General features: G+C 33.2%; 4 protein-coding genes across 6 annotated transcripts; 3 read left to right on the top strand and 1 right to left on the bottom strand.

Moving 5' to 3' along the window:
- Positions 1-266: 266 nt before the first annotated feature.
- Positions 267-2,169, top strand: LOC117212072. The gene is made up of 2 exons (XM_033456553.1): positions 267-651; positions 726-2,169. Exons 1-2 carry the CDS (start codon positions 437-439, stop codon positions 1,954-1,956), a joined length of 1,446 nt encoding a protein of 481 aa, XP_033312444.1. The 5' UTR covers positions 267-436; the 3' UTR covers positions 1,957-2,169.
- A 62-nt stretch (positions 2,170-2,231) lies between these two features.
- On the top strand, positions 2,232-5,392 carry LOC117212081 (mitochondrial import inner membrane translocase subunit TIM44). The gene is made up of 7 exons (XM_033456564.1): positions 2,232-2,300; positions 2,826-2,981; positions 3,054-3,299; positions 3,378-3,582; positions 3,649-3,797; positions 3,875-4,238; positions 4,314-5,392. Exons 1-7 carry the CDS (start codon positions 2,298-2,300, stop codon positions 4,559-4,561), a joined length of 1,371 nt encoding a protein of 456 aa, XP_033312455.1. The 5' UTR covers positions 2,232-2,297; the 3' UTR covers positions 4,562-5,392.
- A 1,061-nt stretch (positions 5,393-6,453) lies between these two features.
- On the top strand, positions 6,454-19,384 carry LOC117214311 (E3 ubiquitin-protein ligase hyd). 2 transcript variants are annotated; one of them, XM_033460313.1, is made up of 30 exons: positions 6,454-6,515; positions 7,676-7,876; positions 7,994-8,315; positions 8,398-8,606; positions 8,676-8,839; positions 8,928-9,127; positions 9,217-9,485; positions 9,572-9,726; positions 9,810-11,045; positions 11,123-11,296; positions 11,387-11,519; positions 11,594-12,055; positions 12,120-12,244; positions 12,314-12,552; positions 12,630-12,796; positions 12,871-13,202; positions 13,454-13,862; positions 14,134-14,482; positions 14,890-15,229; positions 15,343-15,578; positions 15,650-16,153; positions 16,445-16,612; positions 16,745-17,101; positions 17,179-17,364; positions 17,441-17,563; positions 17,650-17,859; positions 17,923-18,281; positions 18,380-18,586; positions 18,694-19,072; positions 19,175-19,384. In XM_033460313.1, exons 1-30 carry the CDS (start codon positions 6,454-6,456, stop codon positions 19,382-19,384), a joined length of 8,487 nt encoding a protein of 2,828 aa, XP_033316204.1. The 2 variants fall into 2 exon arrangements, with proteins under 2 accessions (XP_033316204.1, XP_033316209.1); XM_033460318.1 differs by having other exon boundaries at positions 11,123-11,290.
- LOC117214323 (protein bunched, class 2/F/G isoform-like) lies at positions 17,711-23,761 on the bottom strand. 2 transcript variants are annotated; one of them, XR_004488834.1, is made up of 5 exons: positions 21,348-23,760; positions 21,089-21,140; positions 20,803-21,006; positions 17,914-18,021; positions 17,711-17,788 (listed from the first exon to the last, which is right to left on the bottom strand). XR_004488834.1 is itself a non-coding variant. In XM_033460336.1 (4 exons), exons 1-3 carry the CDS (start codon positions 23,222-23,224, stop codon positions 20,803-20,805), a joined length of 2,133 nt encoding a protein of 710 aa, XP_033316227.1. In that variant the 5' UTR covers positions 23,225-23,761; the 3' UTR covers positions 19,642-20,615. The 2 variants fall into 2 exon arrangements, 1 of the variants encoding a protein (XP_033316227.1); XM_033460336.1 differs by lacking the exons at positions 17,711-17,788; positions 17,914-18,021 and adding an exon at positions 19,642-20,615 and having other exon boundaries at positions 21,348-23,761.
- Positions 23,762-23,959: the final 198 nt, after the last annotated feature.

A 23,959-nucleotide genomic window follows, 5' to 3' on the forward strand; every position in this document is an offset into this window, starting at 1 on the left:
TACATTTAATAACAAAAAAGTTCAATGTTTCCTTGTGAACTGCTCTTAAGACTTGAAAGTAAAATCGGGGAGAAAATTTCTTTTTTAGTAAACCATAAAAGATAAAAAAATAAACTAAACTAAAAAAGTTGTCTAATTTAATTTTAATTTATTAACTATTAAAAATTAATAAAATAAAATGGTAAGAAATATTGTTGTTTATCATAATTTTAAATCATGTACATAGAAATGTTTAAAATACGCTTAAGACTTATAGTTAGCGCCACTGCAGTTAGCGCGGTTCACATATATTCTTTCAGTTAATATTTAGACATAAAGTACTTATATGATATATAACTTATGTTAATATTGGTTATAACCAAAATTATGTGTATGCAAGTATCATATCGATAATTTTTTTTATATAATATAGTAAAAGAAATGAACAAGTTTGAAGATGAATAACATTAGAGCAATAACATTTAAGCTGTTAAGAAGATATGCCACTAAACCTAAACCTGAAATTGCTGGAGTACGAGGAAAAGTACGTCTAATGAAAATCGAAAATAATAGAGAATTTAAAGATAATCTTGAAGAATTTGATGAAAATGATGTGGAACAATACGAAACCGATCTTGCTGACATTATTGAGTCTTATACAGATCATGACAGGTATATATAAATAAATATCAAGTTATATATATATATATATATCAATTATATTTTCAATATATTGTAATTTTTAGGCAAACTGAAAAGGATTGTAAACTACTGAAACATCGTATCATTAAAAGCAAATATTTTAAGGAGGTAGAACCAAATTTTCTTACATACGTTGAAAAAGATCAAATACAGAAGCTGCATGAAGAAAATCCTGATGAGTGGACACCTGAAAGACTCAGTGAAAGTTTTCCAGCTTTACCTGAAACCATAAAAAAGATCTTGAAATCAAGATGGGAACCAAAATCAGTAGAAAGGATTCTTGCATACGACAATAAGGTTATTAAAAATTGGAAACAATTTAAAACTGGGCAATTACCAGTGAATGCTAACTTAAAAGAGCATTTAATGAAATTTAAAGATAGAAAAATTAGTTTAACAGACAGGAAAACTTTGGCAGAAAAATATATACCAGCAAAGATAGAATTTCCAAAACCCAGAAGTTCATTTTTTTGTAGTATTATAGCAGATTCTATTGAGGAGAAACCAATTACAGAAAATAAAGTATTAATTTCTTCACAAAATCCTCCAAACAAAGATAGAAAGATAACCAATGCAATGAAAGAGAAAGATTCTAGATTAGTCAAGAAAACAAGCAATAGTCTTATACATAGAGAAATGCATAACGAAAAAGCGATCATGAAAAATGAACTGGTAATTTCCTCACATAACAATACAAATAGAGATAGAAAAAAATCTGTAGTAAACGAGGAAAATTTAACATTAGTCACAAAAACAAGCAATGGCTCTGAAAGTAGCAAAATCCACAATGCAAAAAAGCATGATATAAAACAGGAAACATTACTCTTTGAAGAATTCTTGAAACACAAATTACATAATTCAGATGAGACATCATATAAAGAAAGGACAACATTGGTGGATACTTATAAAAAGTATATAGAATCTAAGAATTCAGAAGATATAAGTCCTAACATATTAAATAATACTACAAAAGATACTAATATTGAAGAAAAATGTGTTAGCACTCCAAAGAATTTATCTGATGAAAATATGCTGGATGTTAGAACAAATGCAACTGAATCCAAAGTAGCAACCAAAGCAGAAATCAAAAGTGCAAGCTTGGATACATATGTAAAAGAGCGAATCTCATATATGGATATGGATTTGGAATATACAAAACATATAAAAATTCCTCAAAGTGTTTACAAAAAAGGCAAGACATATAGGATAAAGGATTGTTATTATGATTATGATGGAGAATTTTTATATAGAATACCAGGATTAAGGGGAGATTGATCATTATATTAATCATATAATAATTTGCTGTATTTATAGTTTTATTATTGTAGATACCATTTATTGTAATATATATATATATTACAATAATATAAATATTTAAGATTATACAAATGTGTGAAAATAATTGAATAAAAATATGTATACTTTTTATTTATAAGGAAACTTTTACTAATTATATATTTGATAATATGATACTTTTGAGTAAAATTATCACATTGGCACATATACAATTATTATATATTCATGATTTGTCCTAATTTTTGTCGATAGATGTCCTTCTCACTATCCGCAATATATTTTATGAAGATATTCGATGTTGCAGATAAATCGTTCGTAAAATGGTAAATAATCCTAATTGCTAACTGAATCATAATCTTCTAATCACGTGAAGGCACGAAATAAGCGTGCTTGTCCTTCTTTTCCTATATTAATCCGAGGTCATGAATGTTTAATTCTCAAGCCGGTCACATTTTTTTCTCACAACTAGGTTATGTTCTTTTGAATAACTTTCATACTTTCGGTCCCGTTGCATCATAAAGTTTAGTTTTTTGAAATTGAGATATTATATTCTGCCTCTACAGAATTTCTTAACGAAATAACAATGATATAAATAATTACACGCGAAAGAAATAAACTTGCATAACATGGTAATAATTATCTATTGTATATAATAAAAATTTATCAATCCTTAATTCCTATTCCTATATATCTCCCTCACAAAAAAATAGTAAATAATATTATATTTTGATATAAAAAGAATTATATTAAAAAGAATCATTTTAAATTGTACCATGTAAATTATTATCTATGTGAAAGGAGATTCATTTTCTATGAACTTGAAATGCGTGTATATCTTTTTCGTATAGTTTCAGAATTTTTCTGTGTCTAAAGCTAGCCTTATTGGTATCACAAGATCTGCCCGATCTAAAAAAAAACTTCCCAGAGATGGTTCAACAATACATATTTACAATGTTGTACTACGGTCTCAATTACCACAAATCACAAATATTCAAGGATTATCAGTGAGTTTCCCTTTAAAATATCTTCAAAAAGGTATATAGGTCTGATTAATTACCATGTGTTTTTTTTTTTAGGTCAGATTCTATTCGAATCCAGCGAGGAGACCCAGTTTCTTTTCTCAATTTCTTGAAAATATCAAACATGAATTGCAAAAGAATAAAGAGATGAAGGAGTCTTTGAAAAAGTTCAGGGAAGAAGCAGAAAAACTAGAACAGTCAGAAGCATTGCGTTCTGCCAGACAGAAATTTCAAGCAGTTGAATCTGAAGCTGCCAAAGGATCTGAAGCTCTTAAAGAAAAGTTAGAATCCTTAAAAGGAAAGGTATGATTGGAAAATATTTGTTAGTATTTGTTAGTTGAGAATATGTGTTATGGAAGTTAATTGAATAATGTCACATAGGTACAAGAAGTTCTTGAAGAAGCAAGTAAAACGGAATTAGGGAAGAAAGCTGGTCAACTGAGTGAGGAAATAACAAAGTCTGCAAAAGGAGCAGCAGAAACAATATCTGAAAAAAGCCAGGCTTTAGGTAAAACAAGTGCATTTCAAACAATATCACAAACTGCAGAAGCTGTACGCGAGGAATTAGATCATCAAGGAATGCATGGTAAGGCAATTTTTGCAAATAAATACGAGGCTTTATAATAATATGTTTTTTAAATCAAAATTGCAGGAAAAGTGTATGTTGCTCCCAAGGTATTGAGGAAAAGAAAAGATGTGGTAGAATCAGTAGATAGCAAAGTTGTCCAACCAAATGAACAGGCTATGGATGTTGAATTGCATAAAGATTCTAAATTTTATCAATCATGGCAAAACTTTAAGGTACATAATTAAGATAATCGAATTATATTACATATTTGCAGCACTGCAGATGTTTGTAATAATTATATTTTTCCAAGGATAAAAATCCATATGTGAATAAAATATTAGAATGGAAGATCAAATACGAAGAATCCGATAATCCTGTCATTCGTGCCTCTAGGCTACTAACGGAAAAGGTTACGGATATAGTCGGTGGATTGTTTCAAAAGACAGATTTGTCTGCAACACTAACAGAAATTTGTAGACTAGATCCCAGCTTCGATAGAATACAATTTTTAAAATATTGTGAAACGGACATTATTCCAAATATTCTGGAAGCTATGGTAAGGGGGGATCTTGAAATTTTAAAAGACTGGTGTCATGAAGCTCCGTACAAAGTAATAGCACAACCACTGTTACAAGTAGAAAAACTGGGATATAAATTAGACAATAAAATTTTAGGTACTTTTTACATTTCATATAAAATGTTTAGTTTTATGCGGTTATTCCAGATAAAGCTAAATATTTCAATTTCAGATATCAACAACATAGATTTAATAATGGGTAAAGTAATGGAACAAGGACCAGTTTTAATAATCAGTTTCCAATGCCAACAAATCATGTGTGTGAGAGATGGCAAGAAAAATGTTATTGAAGGAGATCCTGAGAAAGTAATGCGTGTCAATTACATATGGGTATTATGTCGTGATCCTACCGAACTTAATCCAAAAGCTGCATGGCGTTTACTTGATCTTAGTGCTACTAGCACTGAACAATTTGTATAGTGTATAGTTTAGGTATGAATTTAGTTAAAGCTTTAAGAAAAAATTAATGTGTATACTACTGTGACTGAAGAATAAGTGAGAACTGACATGTTTTTTTATGGTTTTCAATGCAACTGGTATTGAAAGAGAAGATTCTTATCGAGATTCGCGACCTTTATATTAATTTATAGATGATAGATGTTAATCTCTGTGACTTAAATTAGACGTTCAATTCTATGTAGCTTGAAGCTACAGGATCTTTGTAAAATCTTCCATATATAAATTTTTGATTTATGTGTTTGAATAGAACAATCAAATGTTATTTGCATTATTAAAATGTAGATTATAAAAATTTGATTGTTTATACTTAGGATTATAATTATCTTTATACGCCAGAACAATTAATTAATTACAAATATAAATTATTGTTCTATCATGTTTTATAATCCATATGTTACATCATCTGGGCTAAAATGCATGAAGTATACACAAATTTTACTAACTTGTTTCTGTACATATTTAAATATTGGTATTAAAATGTTAAAAAATAGAGCCTAACAAGATATATATATTGAATGCCAAATATTTGTCTCACACAAATTATATAATAAAAATGAGGGAATGTGTAAACATTTTACAATTAAACAGAGATTGTACATATTTTTCGTGTCTATAATAATGACTACAGTGCATAGTTTATTAATACAATCACTCATTATTTTTTAAATCTGTAATATACAAAATGAAAACACTTGCTTTTAAATTTCAGTAAGATTATAAACGATAATGTATTGTATAAATGAATTCAATATGTAAAAATTAAAGAAAAACAGATGTTTTGAGAAACAGGAATGTAGACTGTAACTTAATCTTCTTCCTTCCTCTTTCTTCTTCTATGTAACTTTGTAAACAATTGAAAGATATTTAAAAAATTTTGTAATGTTCAATTAAAAATGCACTGACATTTTTATTCATAATTCCTTTCATTCCAGAATACACAATTTAATTTTTTTGAAAATCCCCTATTAAATCTAATTAAATCTGATATCAATGGAACTATTTAAAAATAAAAATTTTTTTTATATACAATTCAATCAAATATTAATTCCTTTGGAGTGTAGTGAAACTCTTCTCTGATTGGCTAGTTTTACGCTCGTCTCATAGGAAGTTAAAATTTGATTACATGTCAGTATCCGTTCTTTCATCTCAACTACATTTGCCATAAAAGAATTTCCTTAAAATCATTGTAAATCGTGCGTGATTTTATTGTAAATATATAGTATAGTGTATTTATTGTACTACGATTATATAACTTGTATTAACCATTGTATGCAATTGAACGTTATAGAAAAAGTGGTGTAATGAAACTATTGTTAGTACATACAAACATGATATAACATCTAAATGATGATAATTGTGAAGCTGAAAAAAATATTTCTATATTATATCGATTAATTAAATGAGTAGTGAATTAAAAATATCTTCAAAGATCTTCCAATGTGATATCATTGTATAATCTAAATAACGATCGTGAAATAGTTGAGTCCGCCATTAATCGAGGGTCGCCATGATACATATTCTCCTTCTGTAACACCAATACAGTAACGTAATAGAAGCATCTGGACGATCGGTTGCATTTCGTTAAAGACGCTTACGCATTCTTCGAATATTTCGTTTTACACGTGATTTTTGTTCAGTCAACGATTGCCATCGAATCCGTGTGAGCGTGATTTTTTAATGCATTTACGAATACGTGGAGAACTTAAGTTCGGTTCGTTCACTTTCAAGAACACGTAACTCGTTGTTTCTTCAGAAACATGGCTGAACATCATTTCGACGGTGTGGTGAAATTGTGTGTACAGAATTATTAAAACGATATCCGTGATATTGAAATACGTTTACGCATTGATAAAATGACGTCGATACACTTTGTTGTACATCCCTTACCTGGAACAGATGATCAGTTAAACGATAGGTAAGAAAAAATGTATCCGTTATCGGTTTCCTATTATAATATATCTTTTTGGCATGTCTGTCTCTCCTCCGTATTGAAATCATCGTTGTTCATTATTCGACCCTAAAATATGCTTGCTCATATCAATTAGCATAGTGTTCTATATGCTTTTTCGTCCTTTCTGAATTTTAAAACGGTCCTCGCCCATTGTATCGTATAATTTAATGGCATGTTAGATGATGTATCGTTTGAAAGTTAAAAGTTTGTGTCACATCGTTATGTTTGTATTAAATAATAAGCATGCACATATCTAGAATAAAATGTTGAATATATTAGTTTAAAAATTATTCTCTTTACTGTATAGATGTATATTATATATATTATACATATATTACCCTCTGTGTGTGTGTGTGTGCGCGCGCGCGCGCGCACGTGTGCGTGTACGTGCGCGCGCGTGTGTGTTTATATTATTTATTATATATATTATATATATAATAAACACATACACATTATATATAAACATATACATGTTATATATTATCACATTATATATTACATTATATAAAATTATATATATAATCACATGTAATATATTTTATATATGTGGCATACATAAATGGTAATAAATGTTTTGTTCCATTTGTTTCTATTATTGGACACATTTGTAGGTTACAAGGACAAAATGTAGTTTTTGTAAATATAATTATTTATGATCAAATATATCCATAGATAATGACCTTCCTATTTCATTCAATAAATATTTGTAAATTTTTATGTAATGTTGTATCATCATTTTCTTATTTTATATTTTGTGTATTTAATATTTTAATATGGGTTTGTATAATTTAATTTTGTGTGAAGTAGAAGAAGAATAATTTATTGTTCCATCCATACATTCTAATATTTTCATATATAACACAAATTTATACATAGTATTTATTATGTATACAACAACAGTACTCTATATTGTTATCCAAAAATTGGTATATTTTTTGTTGCTACACAGTATAAAATTAAAAAAGGATTTTTTCAATATTTATCATAAAATACTATGTACATGTATTCGTATGTTCTAGTAATGTGAATATATATAATTTATTTATATATAATAAATAAACCTTAGTTAAAGTGAGCATATATGTTACTGAAGTAGTTAATTTTTCTTTTACATGTTTTTTTAGATTGAAGGAAGTGGCAGAAAAAATCAACAGATATGGATTTGTAACATTACCAGCATTTAGTGGATTGAAGGTTGCAGTAAAACATATTGTGGTTGGCCCAACACACATTGCTCTTCTCACAGAAGACCATAAAATTTGTAGAGTTGCATTTACAGTATTATCAGATAGATTGGATTTAAGCAAAAATGAACCAAATCGAAAGTAAGTTATAAAAAGAAATGAAGTTTATTGACAATGTTGTTGTGATTAGTTGTGAACAACATATTCACTGTGTTATCCCACAAATGAAATAACATACATATTCCTCTATTATCCTAGCACAAACAAAAACCATGTTGATAACTCCAATTCAGCACCAAATGGTGGTACTAGTAGTGGAAGTGGAAGTAGAGCAGGAATGTCCAGATCACGTGCACGAATCATGCGTGGCAGTTCTGCCATTCGTGGAGGTGGTAGTAATGGAGGAAGTAGCAGTGGAGGCAGGATAGGTCCTCCAGGTGTAATTATGGGTGGAGGAAGTGGTAGCAGTTCGCGTCCTATTGCATCTGTACCAGCTCCATTTGTACCAGAAGATCTTATTACACAGGCTCAAGTGGTATTACAGGGAAAAAGTCGCAATCTTATTATTAGAGAATTACAGGTTTGTCCGATTGAAGAAATTAGTGTACCGATCCTTGTATCATTAAGATTTTGCTAGTTTAATATTGAAATATATTTTGTAGCGTACAAATTTAGATGTAAACTTAGCAGTAAATAATTTACTGTCACGGGATGATGAGGAAGGTGATGATGCTGAAGATGCAGCAGATACCTACGTTCCGGAAGATCTCATTTCATTACTAGATGGTGGATTCAGCAATGAGCATTCTGTTATCATTGATGCAGATTCTATGTTTCCTGAAGACATGTTTGGATATACAGGAATGAGAAAGTAATTAGTCCGAATTGCTTTTGAAATTGTTTGTAAGAGATGTATATTTTTAATGTTTGCATTTTTTAGCCGGGGCAGTTCTTCACGCAGAATAGGTAATGACAGAGAAGGTGAACGTACTTCTGAGCGGGATAGAGATCGAGACAATTTCAGTAAATGGAGGGATCGTCAATACTGTGGTCCAAGACGTTGGCTGGAATCAGCACTTAAAGATTCTTGGGACAAAGATTCTGGTACAATTAAAATTTTAGAAAATTATTTTTTAATATCTACGAATTGTAACCACGGATATTTTGATTATATATTTGAAAAATTTCTTAGATAATAAAAAAAAGGAGTTAGCTGCTCAAAGTCCATTATGGATATCAGAAGAATTAGAGTGGTGGCATGAACGTAGTAGTGATCTTGCCCCTCGTTTTGTACAAATCGCCTCGCTGTATAGTGAATTAATTGCTGTTTCTGCTGGGGGACAATTGTATCAGTGGAAATGGTCGGAATCTGAACCATACAAACACGCAGAGGTATTTAAAATAAATTTTGTTTCAGTATTTTATGTGAGCAATATTATAAATTGAAAACAAAGAAAAAATTAAAATAATGCTCATTGTAGAATCCAAATATACATCATCCGAAAGCTCCATGGTTGGCAGTAACCACAGAAAAGATAGTTAATATATCCGCAACAGCTATTCGATGTTCTATTAGTACTGAATCTGGCAAAGTAGCTACTTGGCTTGATGAACTTGTAGGTCATGTCGCTTCTCGTCTCGAACATCCAGCTCAAACTTTTACAGAATTTACATTGGACAAAATAGTATCCCTTCATACCTGTGCTTTGTATACGGTTGCTAAACTTGAAAGTGGTGCATTGTATTGGTGGTAAGTTGAAATATTACAATTTTTTTAACTATTTTTATTTCAAATACAAAAAACTGATGTCGATTATTATATTTTCATTTACACAGGGGTGTATTACCTTTTGCACAACGCAAAAAATTATGGGAAAAATATAAGGCTAAATCGCGCAAACATAGATCATCCACAGTTTCATCAAACGATATTAGTTATGGCGCACATGTTTGTATGAAAAATAGTCCCATATATCATCCTGGAGCAATAGGTAATTTATTAAATAATAAATTGTATTTATGATTTGCTTAAAAAATAATATTCTATAATATTCTAAAATGATATATTTTCAAGGTTTTACCATTGCCAATGGAGTTCCAAAAGTAGGACAGTTATTAGGAGCAGCATGGAATTTAGATAGCACTTACAGATTTAAGATATTACCAGCTGGAACTCATTTGCCAAATGTTAATACAGAAAAACGAGAAACGAATGGAAACAATGGAACGGGTAATATTAATAAGACAAATCACAAAGAAACTACTGATCGCCTTGATATGCCTCCTCCACCCTCACCAGCTTCGAGCACATGTAGTGATACTGGCAGTATCACGACAAGTCATAAGAGACAGAAGCGAGCTGCACCTCGAAGTGAGGGAGAGTCAGAGCGAAAAGATGAAGAAGAATGGCAATTAAAGGATGTTGTTTTTGTAGAAGATGTAAAAACAGTTCCCATTGGTAAAGTTATAAAAGTTGACGGTTGTTATGTCGCTGTAAAATTCTTCTCGAAAGATGCAAAGGAAAAGGAAATTAAAGAAAAAGATTTCAGTACTTCAGATTTTAAAGATTTAACAACTGAAGAGTTAATTAAATTGCTAGCTGATTGTAGATTATTAAGGAAAGATGAAATACAGGTAATAAAATCATCCATGAATCCAAGAGCTCCAGACTGTTTCCAACGAACTCCCAGAAGAGTGAATATTGTTGAAGGATCAAATGATAGCATTTTGAGCATTGCTACTGACGGACAAGGAATCCATGCAATAGTAAAAAGTGCAAACAAATTAAGTTACGTCGTGTATAATTTAAGTACTGGAAGATATGTACAAGATTGTTATATTCCATCGGATGTATCATCATTCTTGGGTCTGCAGCCTCAAAATATCAGCCTGACAAGTTCAGGAGAGAACATAGAGTGTTCCATGATACTTAGAGATGGAAATAATACTATCTATCCATTAGCAAAGGATTGCGCCGATGCTATCCGTGATCCAAATTGGTTGGATTTAGTTCCAGTTCTGTGCATTGGTGCTTCAACTATTCCCATACCGACTTGTTCAAATTCAACCAATATGAAAAATCAAGTTGCAGTTATTGCATTAGTATTTGATAATCTCTTATTAATGCCACGAATATTAAGGTGCGATTATGAGAGTATTAAGCAAGTATTTTGCAATTTGGAACAAGATCACAAAAACAATGCAGCACAGATTCAATCAATATTAATGGAACGTTGCGATGGTAATCGCAATATTTTGCATGCTTGCATTAGTATGTGCTCACCAACCTCGAATAAAGAAAATGATCAAGGTATTAAATTTGTTCTTTAATATAAATATATGAGAAATTGTAAATTGTTTATTTTAATTTATTATTTTGTTTGGAAGGTATTGAACGTGAGTTAGTTTCAAACACTGTTGATGGTCCATCTGCACCTATTGAGGAACCAATTCCAACTTTAACTTGGCCACCAGAAGCTTTTGATAATACGTCAGGAGAAGAAGACAGTTTGCTTAGCATTGGTACTGCTAGCATATCAATGATGAACAAATCAGGTAAAAGTGTATCAAACGCTTTTTTATTCTTTCTTTTTTTTTTGTAATTTTTAACTTCTGTTACACATTGCTAAATAAATATCTTGCTGCTTTCAGGTGTCGGAGCAACATCAAATAACACCTACATCATAGACTCTGTGGAAAGAAGAAATAATGCATTACTTATATTAAAGTATATGTGTGAAAGTAGCGTGTTAGCACCTCACCTGAAAGAACTACTTACGGCAAAGTGATTATATCAATTAGTAATGAGTAAAATATTTTTATAGTTGGAAAAAAATATTTGAATGTTTGTTTTAACAGGGATATTCAAGGTCAGACACCATTAATGCTTGCTGTATCAGTTCGGGCATATCACGCAGCTCTCATTTTATTAGACATTATTCAAAGGGTTGGAAGAGATCAGAAAGAATGTTCAGCTATGATACTTCCTGCGGATGCTAATCCAGATTTATCGCCATTATTCGTTACATGTTGCAACGATACATGCAGTTTCACATGGACTGGGACTCAACACATCGACCAAGATATTTTTGAATGCAAAACTTGCGGCTTGATTGGATCTTTGTGTTGCTGTACAGAATGTGCTCGCGTTTGTCATAGAGGACATGATTGCAGAATAAAGATAACATCCCCTACAGCTTATTGTGATTGCTGGGAAAAGTGCAAATGTCGAGCACTCATTGCGGGTCATCAAGGTGCTCGTTACGAACTCCTTTGTCGTCTCGTAGTGAATACTGATCTTGTCACGAAGATAAACTCACGGTAAATAAATATGCGACAAATTGATTAATAAAATTAAAATAAATTACTTTTCTTAATTTTATAGGGGAGAAAGTATTTTACTCTTCTTGGTTCAGACTGTTGGAAGACAATTGATCGAACAACGGCAGTACCGTTCTGCACTGCGGCAACGCTCAGCATCTGCAAGTCGAAAAGGGCCGTCCTCAGATGGTAACATTTTTTACTTAGAAAAAGAGTAATTTATATAAAAAATAGAAGTTAAAAGTTAATGATTAACAGGATTAGATACTTATGTACCAGATATGCCAGATCACGATTTAGAACCTCCTCGCTTTAATCGGAAAGCGTTGGAAAGATTATTGGATGATTGGCCAGCTGTTCAATGTATGATTATGTCAGGAGTTTCTGCACATGGAAATGAACAGTTATTTGGAGATCAAGGCCAATTATGTCGTCAAAGCGGTACTGCTCTACTCGATAAATTTACTCACTCGCTATTATTTAAGTGTAGTGCAGAGGTAAAAAAAATATTAGTTTTATCTTATATGTCTAATATATTAGAAAACATTCATAATGTAATATAATTTTTTCGCAGATGCTCGATACTCTTCTGACAACTCTAATACGAGAATTACAAAATGATACTATATCCGGACGACAAGAAGAAGCAAATAATGTTGCTCGTCGATTTGTTCGATCTGTGGCCCGAATATTTGTGATCTTCACAATAGAAATGGCACCGAATACGACAAAACGAAGAAAGTACGATATATTTTACTTTAGCTAAGCGATTTTTATTTTTTTTATCTATTCAGATGTTTTAAAACATATTTCAGTACTAGCCAGGCATTGCAACCTCTAATGAAATGTCGTAAAGTGTTCCAAGCATTGATTAAATTAGCTGTTGAAGAATTATGTGAAACTGCTGATTCACTGATAGCACCCGTGAGATTAGGTGTTGCTCGCCCGACAGCACCATTTACATTGACGAGCTCAGCAATGGAAGTAATCAATGGCTCTGAAGAGTTGTTTTCTATCGAGCCACTAATACCTCATAGTGGTGTTAGTTCCCAAACTCTGGATGCTACTTTACAAACGCAACAAGGAAATAATAATATTACTATTGCCAGGGATGTTTCTGCTATGGATGAGGCAGAAACTGGTGAAGGTATGTCTTGCGAATTAATGTATAAATTAATATAAAAATAATGTAACCGGGAGTTTTACATCTAAAAAATTATTAGAAATGATAGAAGTGTCCATTTTCTCCAAAAAATTATTTTGAATTGGTAGTATTTCCATTATCAAATCTTATCGATTATGTTAATTTTGTGCCCCCATTATCCTGCTTAAAATATTATAAAATTATATTTAATTTTCTCTAACTTTGATTCTATAATAATCTTTATGTATGAATAGAAGTTCCTATGGATGTTGATGGCGACATTAGCGAACATGAAGAATCTGGGGTTTCTGGAACTGTCCCTGGTCAACCATTAGGTGAGATTGATAGCAATGGCGGAGGTGTAGGTGAGGAACAGGCAGGAGATGGCGAATCCGATACAGAGCTCGATCTTTTGGCGGAAGCGGAAACAGAGTCGGACTCCGATGACAATCATAGCAATCAAGATGCAGCGTCTGCGCAGCGTAGTGTACAAACTGGTGCTACAGCAGGCTCTGATGGTGGAATGGGATCTATCTTATTATTCCCGGAAGATGAATCTGGAGAATCAAGCCAGCAGGAAGACGATGAAAGTGAAGCAGGAGAAACTGACGAACAAGATAATGAAGATTTTCAAATTGGTGATGATCAATTGGAACGACGAAGGTAAAACTACTGTCTTTCTCTCAAGTAACATCGATGGTCTTGTACTCATTAAAGAAATATAGCAAGGTCGAAAAACCAATTGAGTCGAAAACTACAAATGTATATATAACCTCGCTATATTTTCTGAATCAACTATAGGTACTGTATTATATATGCATTGCATAGATACATTAAAAGAATTTTGCAGCAATGCCCTTACAATTAAAACATTAATCTCTCTTCTAAGCGCATTTGTAAAAATCATTTTTATGTTACTGATACTTGATTACAGTGGTTCATCTGGCCATTTACATCGTAATAATCTCGCGCCTGTTTCTATGCAATGGGCGATACGTAATCGCGACTCAAGTATGCGTACAGCTGGATTACGGGTAACAGGTGGCAGTAACCTGGTTTTTATTGACTCTACATCTTTAAGACGCACTACTGCAACATCTGCTGTTGCAGCTGCACAAGAACCTATAATTATGGGTACTAGTACTACTTGTTTGGCACGTGCATTTGGAATTGTTATTCGACAGATAGCTGATCTTTTGGTTATGATGCAAGATTATAAAACATTAGCGCCTTCTTTGCCGCGATTAATGGAAATTACTTATCAAGATGCGCTTAACCTGCAGGTATAACTTTTTTATAATATGACGTTTAATAATTAAGCGTTTGAGTCCCAAGCAGCGCGATCGCTATTTAAATTTTGTATCGGAAAGTCTCCGTACATTTGAACGTTACGGATGACTGACGGTATTTTGTATTTCATTGTTATCTTTTCTATAATTTTTATTGAACAAAGCTTCAAATATTTATAAACTAATAGTACGCATATATAATAATATAGATGTATTTCATAAAAATAACAAATATGACGAGCGCTATTGCGCCGCTTATTTCTCTTCGCAATCGATTAAGACAAGCGCTATCGCGTTATTCAGGATTTTTCGACCCTGTTTCTTCAAAGACTCAAACGGTAGGACTCAAACGGTTAAAATTGAATAAATTTAGAACAACATGATAATTTTGATGATTACAGATGTATCTCGAGGGGCACTTGAAACCCACGTGGGATTGGCTGCTCACAGTTATGGATGCCACGGAGGCACAACTAAGATTTGGTGTGTCTCTGACACGTAGTGCGGATCCTACGCATCCAGAACATCCACTAAACAATGCTTCATCTTTACCTGGAGGCAATTTCTCTGGATTGTTAAATACAGCGGCTCTGTCGTTGACGCTACAATCCAATACAGGTCGGAATCAACGCAGTGGTATCGCTACGAGCTCCAATATCTCCACTCCACAAGCTTCTACAAGACTCACCGTTGGTTTTGCAGGCGTTGGCGAACCTTCAAGAAACAGTAGAGAACGCGAAGGTATCATCTGTTATCTTTATCATTCTAATGAAATTTTCCCTTTAAGAAATGCTCAAATGTGTTGCAATTACATTTTTGGGAATAGAATAGTGGCTAATAAGTATTATTTTTAGGTGGCGATGTATACTTGGCAAGACGTGAATTTTTGTCTTATTGCCTGTCCTTAATGCGTGCTCACAATGCCGAACACAGGGATAGCTTGCCAGTATTAGATGTTTCTGCACTAAGACATGTAGCATACGTTTTCGATGCGTTAGTATATTATATGCGTTCGCCACTATCAGAACCAATGTCATCACGAGGAGAGACTCAAAAGGAATCGTCAAATTATTCAAGTTGGAATGATCAGGTTTGTATTGAATTGGGTTTTCCTTGTAATCAACGTGTATTTAACACAGATTATGATATTTCACATTACAGGATGAAAATGATAATGACGAGGGAGAAGAATATAGTTCTCCAGTTCCCACTGCGTTGGAGACAGATTCCGTTGATTATCCTGATTTACTTCAGGTTCCTAGTTGCGGATCAGGAAATAATAGTAACAGTACACCAAAAGGAAGAAAGCATCCCTTTTTACAAAGATCAGACTCCACCTTATGTCTTGGTTGCCCTCCCCTTGATCCCTTTGATACTGTCATGAGCGAGGCCTTACCATTAGCTGATCAACCACATCTATTGCAACCCCATTCAAAGCGAGAGGATCTCTTTGGTATACCAAGACAACCAGCAACAAGTGCAGGTCCTAATCAAAATCCGTTAGAGGGATTACCCACAAGACTTAGTCTGTCTGCACGTGGTGTTGATAATCAGAATATCCCCACACCGACATTTAGTCAAATTATTCAAAGATCTGCCTTTGCATCGTCAGATGCAAGACGTAGCTCTGTAACGATCGGAGATTCGACGTCTACAAAGCATACGGTAATGTTCCCTTTACATAGGAAAGCTAATTAAATTTATCCACTCACGGCATTTATATTTTTTATTTTTTTTATTTTATTTTTTAATTTTTGTATTTTTGTGTTAAAATTTTTGCACGGAAAACGGCGTTTACTTTAGTCTAAATTTTATTCTATTGTTGTAAGTAATCCTACTTTTAAGTTATTATTTTTGTAACAATAGGATGTCATTCTTACATTTCTACTAAATCTTTTATGGCACAGTTCCTTTCGTTGAAAGATAAAATATGTAGATTTACTTTTAATATTATAGGAAAAGGCAAAATCATTCAATCACACATTTGCTGCGGAGCAAATTGATCGAGCTCCAATCATCGTTTCTACTAATAATCAAAGCGATCAAGCATCGGGAAGTACCAAAACTAATAAGGATATCTGTAAAACGAATAGAAGCGTTATTGTTAGAGCTGGAACTGTTTCGGTAAATATATAGAATTTGCTTTTAATAAAGTTAAGATAAGAGAGAGTTACAAATTACAGAAATTCATGAACGCACAAAAGAAAAGTTCTTCTGGTAAATTAGGTGCAATAATGTTGTGTTTCAATTTTAAAGGAATCGAGTTTAAATAAAGCTGGTGCGTCAGAAATGATGTCTACAGCAAATGAAGCAATACAGAATGTAACGGAGGAGATGGACACATCTGGTTCAAATCAAGATGCGTCCATGACTCATGAAACGATTGAAACAAATCCAGTCTCGTCTATTGGATCTAATATATCACATAACATTTTATTGGGTCGTTGGAGCTTGTCTCTTGATTTGTTTGGACGAGTTTTCATGGAAGATGTAGGATTAGAAGCTGGTTCAGTTGTATCCGAATTAGGAGGTTTCCAAGTAAAAGAAGCGAAATTCCGTAGAGATATGGAGAAACTTCGGAATGCACAGCAAAGAGACATTAATCTGTTAAAAGTAATTAAGTACAATAATTTTTAATTATTTAAACGAATGAAATATATTGAGTATAATATAAATTAAACTTTTTAAAGGTCGAACGGGACAGAACACAACTATTAGTGCAAACGATGAAGGAATTAAATACACATTACAATTTATATAATAGGCGTGCCACTAATGCACCGCCGTTAGCCGTGCATCGTGTTAAAGTAACTTTCAAGGATGAACCTGGTGAAGGGACTGGTGTAACTAGAAGCTTTTATACCGCGATTGCCGAGGTTTGTAATATTACAATAGGAATCATCTTTGTTTCTTATCTTAAAAATATAGCGTACACGTACATTTTTTTTAAAGGCATTGCTTGCAAATGAAAAACTGCCTAATCTCGAAGCAGCACAAGTGGGATCAAAATATACACAATATAATGTACTTCGGAAGCTAAAAAGTAGAGATCGTGATCATGATTTAAGACGACAAGTAAGTATAATTATTATAAAAAATAAAAAAGAAGAAAGGCAATGTTCTTCTGTTCTTCTTTTTTTACAAGAGATATCTTATTTCAGAATCCTCGATCTTCTGGAAAATGTCGAGAGACGCGTAGAGCATTGTCTTTTGAAGCTCGAGTTTTTCATCCATCCAGTTCTGTTGAAGGAAGCGGTAATTCTGGAGCTGGTAGTTCATCCTCCAATTCCCATCCGTTACCTGTTAGTCACCCAAATAATGATCACTTGACCATGCATCAACAACAACTCGGGGACAGGCTATATCCAAAAGTAATTAATAATAATGATAGTACTTAGTTTTTCACAATAACACACTATTGTTACCTTGTACAGGTTTATGCATTGCAACCCGCATTAGCTGCTAAAATAACTGGTATGCTGTTAGAGTTGTCCCCTGCACAGCTGTTGATGTTACTAGCTTCAGAAGACGCTCTGCGGCAAAAAGTAGAGGAAGCATTTGAATTAATCCGTAGTCATAGTCAGGAGTCAGCAAGGGAAGCGTTGTTGGATCTCGATGTATTCAGCTTGATCGCACGTTGTGGGGCTAATAAGAAAAAGATTGAGAACAGTATTTTGGATGATACCGAAGACAATGCTCCTCTTTTCTATTCCCCGGGAAAGAGAGGTTTTTACACTCCACGACAGGGAAGAGCCAGTTACGAGCGGTTGAACGCATTCAGAAATGTGGGCAGGTTGGTAATGATATAAATAACAATTAATCAAATTATAATATAATAAAAATAATCGTAAACTATTAATTGGTGAAATTAAAAGAAAAATTTGTTATCAGACTTATAGGATTGTGTCTTTTGCAAAACGAGTTGTGCCCAATATTTTTGAATCGTCATGTAATAAAATACATTTTGGGAAGACCGATCCGTTTCCACGATCTTGCATTTTTTGACTCTGTAATTTATGAAAGCTTAAGGCAACTCGTTATTGATTCCGAAACCAAGGATAGTAACAGTCTATTCTCTGCTCTTGATCTTACATTCAGGTAAGCGTGTACCTGAAATATTTCAATCGCTTATTTTCGAAGAGTCGTTTCTAACATTTCTCGCATTTTGTCTTAGCCATGGCATATAACACTCTTGATTGTTCTAGTATTGATTTGTGTCCCGAAGAAGGAGGTGGATCGATTGAACTTATTCCTAACGGACGTGATATAGAAGTGACAGCAAGTAATGTTTACGATTATGTACGCAAATACGCGGAAGTTCGTATGATTAAAGTACAAGAGAAAGCTTTGCATGCTATGAGAGAAGGAGTGTTTGACGTGCTACCCGAAGGAGCGCTCGATGGTTTAACATCCGAAGACTTAAGGCTTCTGTTAAATGGGGTCGGTGATATTAACGTTTCCGTTTTGATATCGTACACTTCCTTCAACGACGAATCAGGAGAACCTGCCGATAGATTAGCTAAATTTAAACGCTGGTTGTGGTCTATTGTTGAGAAAATGTCTCATTCAGAACGACAAGACTTGGTAAGAAATCACACTCAAACATTTTTACTAGTAAGAAAAAATTGTCTTTGCTCTACTTTTTATAAATGATGCATCTTTTATCTCTTTACACTTGTATTTTAGGTATATTTCTGGACAGGATCTCCAGCACTACCAGCAAGTGAAGATGGTTTTCAACCAATGCCAAGTGTGACATTACGACCAGCAGATGATCATCTACCAACTGCAAATACATGTATTTCCCGACTATATCTTCCATTGTACAGCTCTCGTCACATATTAAGACATAAACTACTACTTGCTATTCAGACAAAGAATTTCGGATTTGTATGAATATATAGATTCCATATATATAATATATATATAATATATATATAATATATATATATATTATATATAATATATTATATATATATATAATTATATATATATAATTATATGTATACATAAGATATATATAATGTAACATATTATATATATATTATGTATATTATATATGCTATGTGACCATGTTTGTGCGCAATAGCTCTAAAAAGGAGTCACATTATTGATAATGATATAAGAAACAAAAAAGAAGTTGTATGTTGTTATTTTTTTCCTTCCTAAAAAAATTTATAACATTTATAAATTTATAAGGTGTAATTATGAATTCTGATTTCTTTTACTGAACAAAAAGACGTGGTTTCCATCATAATAAGATTTTATATTAAAGTGTCATCTTTAGTCATTATAGTGATCATTTTAGTGAATAAAAAACATCTTAAAAGTCATGGAAGAAAATGGATTAATGGCAACCCCGTATCATCAGAAACGATTGTCTTAAAATTTGTTCCATTTCCTTTTCTTTTGCTATCATAATAGTACTCTTTCTACTTTGTTAGGAATTTTAACAAATTATTATACAATTAAAAATTTTTTATTAGGCATGTTTAAGATGTAACATAAAATGTTGACAGGAAATTGTAGAATTTTTCTTTTAATGCATACCAGTAGTAATTGCTTCCCTGGATTTCAGCATGTTGATTATAATACATATTTTAAAAATGAGACTACAACACGAGAGTACAGATTACAAAATATGAGACTTGATGTTTAATGATATTGGAAATTACATAGTTTTACGTAAAAAACCTGTTTTTACGACTGAAAATGATAACAAAATATCAATGTAAAATCACATGTAATTTAAAATGATACAAATGTTCCTTGAACATTAAACTCTTAGGTTGAATTATCAATTTTTTCTTTTCAATCAATTTTATGGTGAATGAATTTGGCCAAATGCGAAGGTAATAGGAAAAATAATCTAGGAATGTCTAGCTGCCTATTTCATATTGTTATATACTTTCTTTTTTTAACATGTTCAAAATCTTGAATCTATCATAAAACAATATCAACTCCATTATTTATGCTGCTTAATCTTGGCATGCACTCAATATATGTCCTTGTTTCTGTCTAGGATCGTAACAATATATATTTCCAAAATGATTATCATTTTGAAAGAAAATTGAATTTACAGATTTAAATTATTATTTATATATATATATATTTCCTAAACAGTAAACTGAAATAGTAAAAAATAATCTATTATCTTTAATTTACTTAAAAAAAAGATTACTAATGTTAATATGTATAATATAATAAATCTCATTGTTTATAAATTTCTAAAAATCGTAAAGTTATATACAATAATTATATTATCCGTTATGTACTTGACAAAGTATTAATAGAAACTTATGTACAATGGTTACCTATTGACCACTTCCTGAATTGTTTTGGGGTAATTTTGCTGTTGATTGGCTCAATTGAGCCAATGTTTCTGGAGTCGCGTGTGCTTTCAGGATTGAATTTTCAGCTTCCAATTGATTTATACGATCCATAAGCTCGGCTATTTTTTCTTTGAGTACTTCAACTTCTTCCCGTACAGCAAACATCAAGTGACTCTTGACAAGATCCTATAAGAAAATACTCTATTAACTTCAATATTATTGTTTTTTATTGTCATCGGATAATTATCCCTACAGCAGACACACTCACCATAGCTTGCTCGATCTTATTATCAATTGCTACAGCACTAGTCCCCGACATACTGCAATAAAAGTTACATGCAAAGATTTATTAATAAAATATGTATATGCTACAGCAAGTAAATTCACAGTCTTGTTAAAAACTATTTTTCTGTTTCTAAAAGAAGAAATTTCAATTGAATATTCCTTTAGCCAATAATACTAGATATATGTAATGTTTTAATGAATACATAATTTCAGTGATTGAAAGTACATTTAATAAACTATACCTTTCATTATCTTCGAGGGTATGATGTTCATCGCTGCCTTGAGTGACTTCAGTTAGTGATTCTAAAAGAGTTGTATCAGCTGATTGAGTGGTGGATCCAGCTACAATGCCTGAAATAGAATCCTGCTCCGGATCTGGTTGATGAAATGTCATATTTCCCTGCTGCATACCTCCTACAACATTTTGGCAGGTAGCTGATACCTGTGCCATTTGTACTTGGGCGTTGCTACCAGAAGTTGAAGATTGCATTTGAGATGGTGGGATCACTTGGGATTGCACTGGTGCTCCAGGAGCATGAATAGTTGATGAAGTTTGCTGTGCACCTGTTTGAGGAACTTTATGAATATTTTGGATGCCCTGCATTCCTTGTATGGCAGTCAATGGCTCAGATATTTGAGTCATTGGTTTTTGTGTTTGTAATGGTTGTTGAGGTTGAGGCTGCTGTTGCTGCTGCTGTTGGGGTTGCTGCTGCTGTTGTGGCTGCTGCTGAGTCGGAGGATGTTGCTGTTGCTGCTGTTGAGCAGCATGTTGTTGCTGTTGCTGCGTAACAAGAATATTAGGTGCCTGGGATGTTGGTACAGGTGTTTGCTGCACAGAGGGTTGACAAACGTTTTGAACTGGTAATGACTGATTTTGTGTGCTCACTGTCACATATGTATCTTCTTTTGAATGAGGTATGTTTTGTTGGGGTGTCACATTGCTATTGCCAGTCTGTGTTATAATAGGAATAGAACCTTGGGGCATACTTTGAGGTTGAGTCAAATTACTGGGATGGGTTGGCTGCAGATTGGAAGGTAACGTGGAACCTTGTCCAGTTTGTTGTTGTTGTTGAGATGCCAATTGTTGAGCAGAAGATTGAAAATATTGGGGAATTTGCGAAGGTGGTTGAACTTTAGTTTGCGTTTGAACTTGCGTTGGATTATGCTGTGCATTGGGAGGAATGGAATTGCTTACTGCATAATTAGCACTTGAAACTGGTGTAGGGTTGTTTGGTACACCGATCGATGTATGCACATCTGTATGTACAGATACTTGTCCATTAGCATCAATGCCCATACCTTTATCTTCGGATACGACTGATTGTTTAGGTGCATCAGGTATAACGATTCCACTGTCTGTAACCCCATACGATATGCATACCTCATTTGGATCAGACACTTTAGGTGTACTGATTGCTGTCGGTTGATTAACCGATGTATGATCCAAATAATCCATGCAAGTCCATCTGCCCCTTTTAAAAGGTTCAGTACTTTCGATCTTGACCACTTTAAATCTCTCGTTTCTACCATGCGAATGTACTTCACGTAGATCTGCATCTTGTTTGGCATTACTCGAAAGTAAATTGATAATATTGTTGTCAGTAACAGACGTAATATCCAATGTATTGATATTACTATCATTTACTGAATTACTAACATTATTCCCTTCTGAGGGCACGATTGCCAAGCCATACTGTGAACTTGTAGGAATCACCGGAGCAGTGCTGAGGGCAGCGTTACTTGTATTAAAGAATACATCCTCTTTGGAGAAGGTGTCTTCCGAATAGCTAGGTGTTTCAATGTCCATGTCGGTGGTACGCGAGTGTTCGACTGAATTGTCCTCCGTATGCGACTCATCGAGATCATCGTTCGAATCTTCGCCGGCATCATTGCTCATACGAGAACCAACGGTAACGCTTGTTATTTGGAAGGAGGATGTCTTTTTTCGACACTGGTTACTGGCCGTCACGTTGCTCGAACTGGTCAAACTAACCGGCTGGTACAATTTCTCTGGCTCTCCTAACCGAATCGTCTCGGTGGTCGTACGATGCACTGGATTCGATATTTTTCTACTACCATCCGATAGCTTATGCGATTTTCTGTGTACATTATCTGCCATTATTATAGGAACTTAGCATTCGAGAGCCACGATCTTTGCATTCGTTGTTCTCTTGCATGTTAAAACCGACATCGCTCTTAGCCGGGGCCTCTCGGCTTTGAACTAATAATCCCTATTAAAAATCGTCACGATTACCTTTCAGACCCGACCGATTATTATTCTTTACGGTTGTTCGAATTATATTCATATTCTCATTTTGTAGAGGTGTTGACAGTTCACCATTTCATCAATTTTCACGGGGAAGAAGTATATTCGCTCGAGTACCGTCCACTCGAAACGAATATTCACACTTCGACAAATTCCGTATCGTCCTTTCCTCCGTCTTCACGCCCGATTCACGCTACATTTAATCTATCACGCGTTTACATATTATTATCTCGTGATCCGATTTCTCATTATTCATATCCTTCCTACTCTATTATACTAAGTAAGCAGTTTAAAAATGGCTGCCAATTCACTCACGGAATTGCCACGAATTATATCTAGAGCATCCGTGTGACTTCACAACTAAAAATCTATTTTCATCCACGATCTAGGTGCATTGTCGAGAAATAACCATAGTTACTATCCTTCCATCCTTATCCATAGGAACATGCTGATCACAATTCTCCTGATTTTTATTCCTTTTCATACCACATTTTTATTATCTCTACTTGTTTGAATGTTACACAAATTCTTTGCCAACTAAATATCCTATCCATTATTTATCCATTTGCATATTTTAAAGCAGTTATC

This window comes from Bombus bifarius, unplaced genomic scaffold (assembly GCF_011952205.1).
Source record: "Bombus bifarius isolate JDL3187 unplaced genomic scaffold, Bbif_JDL3187 scf7180000007970, whole genome shotgun sequence".
Taxonomy (NCBI): domain Eukaryota; kingdom Metazoa; phylum Arthropoda; class Insecta; order Hymenoptera; family Apidae; genus Bombus; species Bombus bifarius.

Excerpts from the sequence above, each read along its gene's own strand:
- LOC117212072 (XM_033456553.1), top strand. The coding sequence starts at position 437 with ATGAATAACATTAGAGCAATAACATTTAAGCTGTTAAGAAGATATGCC. Across the intron at positions 652-725 it reads TCTTATACAGATCATGACAG|GCAAACTGAAAAGGATTGTA; the intron begins GTATATATAAAT and ends TGTAATTTTTAG.
- LOC117214323 (XM_033460336.1), bottom strand. The coding sequence starts at position 23,224 with ATGGCAGATAATGTACACAGAAAATCGCATAAGCTATCGGATGGTAGT. Across the intron at positions 21,141-21,347 it reads ACCCTCGAAGATAATGAAAG|TATGTCGGGGACTAGTGCTG; the intron begins GTATAGTTTATT and ends CTTTTATTGCAG. Across the intron at positions 21,007-21,088 it reads ATAAGATCGAGCAAGCTATG|GATCTTGTCAAGAGTCACTT; the intron begins GTGAGTGTGTCT and ends ATTTTCTTATAG.
- LOC117214311 (XM_033460313.1), top strand. The coding sequence starts at position 6,454 with ATGACGTCGATACACTTTGTTGTACATCCCTTACCTGGAACAGATGAT. Across the intron at positions 13,203-13,453 it reads TGAGGCAGAAACTGGTGAAG|AAGTTCCTATGGATGTTGAT; the intron begins GTATGTCTTGCG and ends ATGTATGAATAG. Across the intron at positions 14,483-14,889 it reads AAGATGCGCTTAACCTGCAG|ATGTATCTCGAGGGGCACTT; the intron begins GTATAACTTTTT and ends TGATGATTACAG.
- LOC117212081 (XM_033456564.1), top strand. Across the intron at positions 2,982-3,053 it reads CAAATATTCAAGGATTATCA|GTCAGATTCTATTCGAATCC; the intron begins GTGAGTTTCCCT and ends TTTTTTTTTTAG. Across the intron at positions 3,583-3,648 it reads AGATCATCAAGGAATGCATG|GAAAAGTGTATGTTGCTCCC; the intron begins GTAAGGCAATTT and ends TCAAAATTGCAG.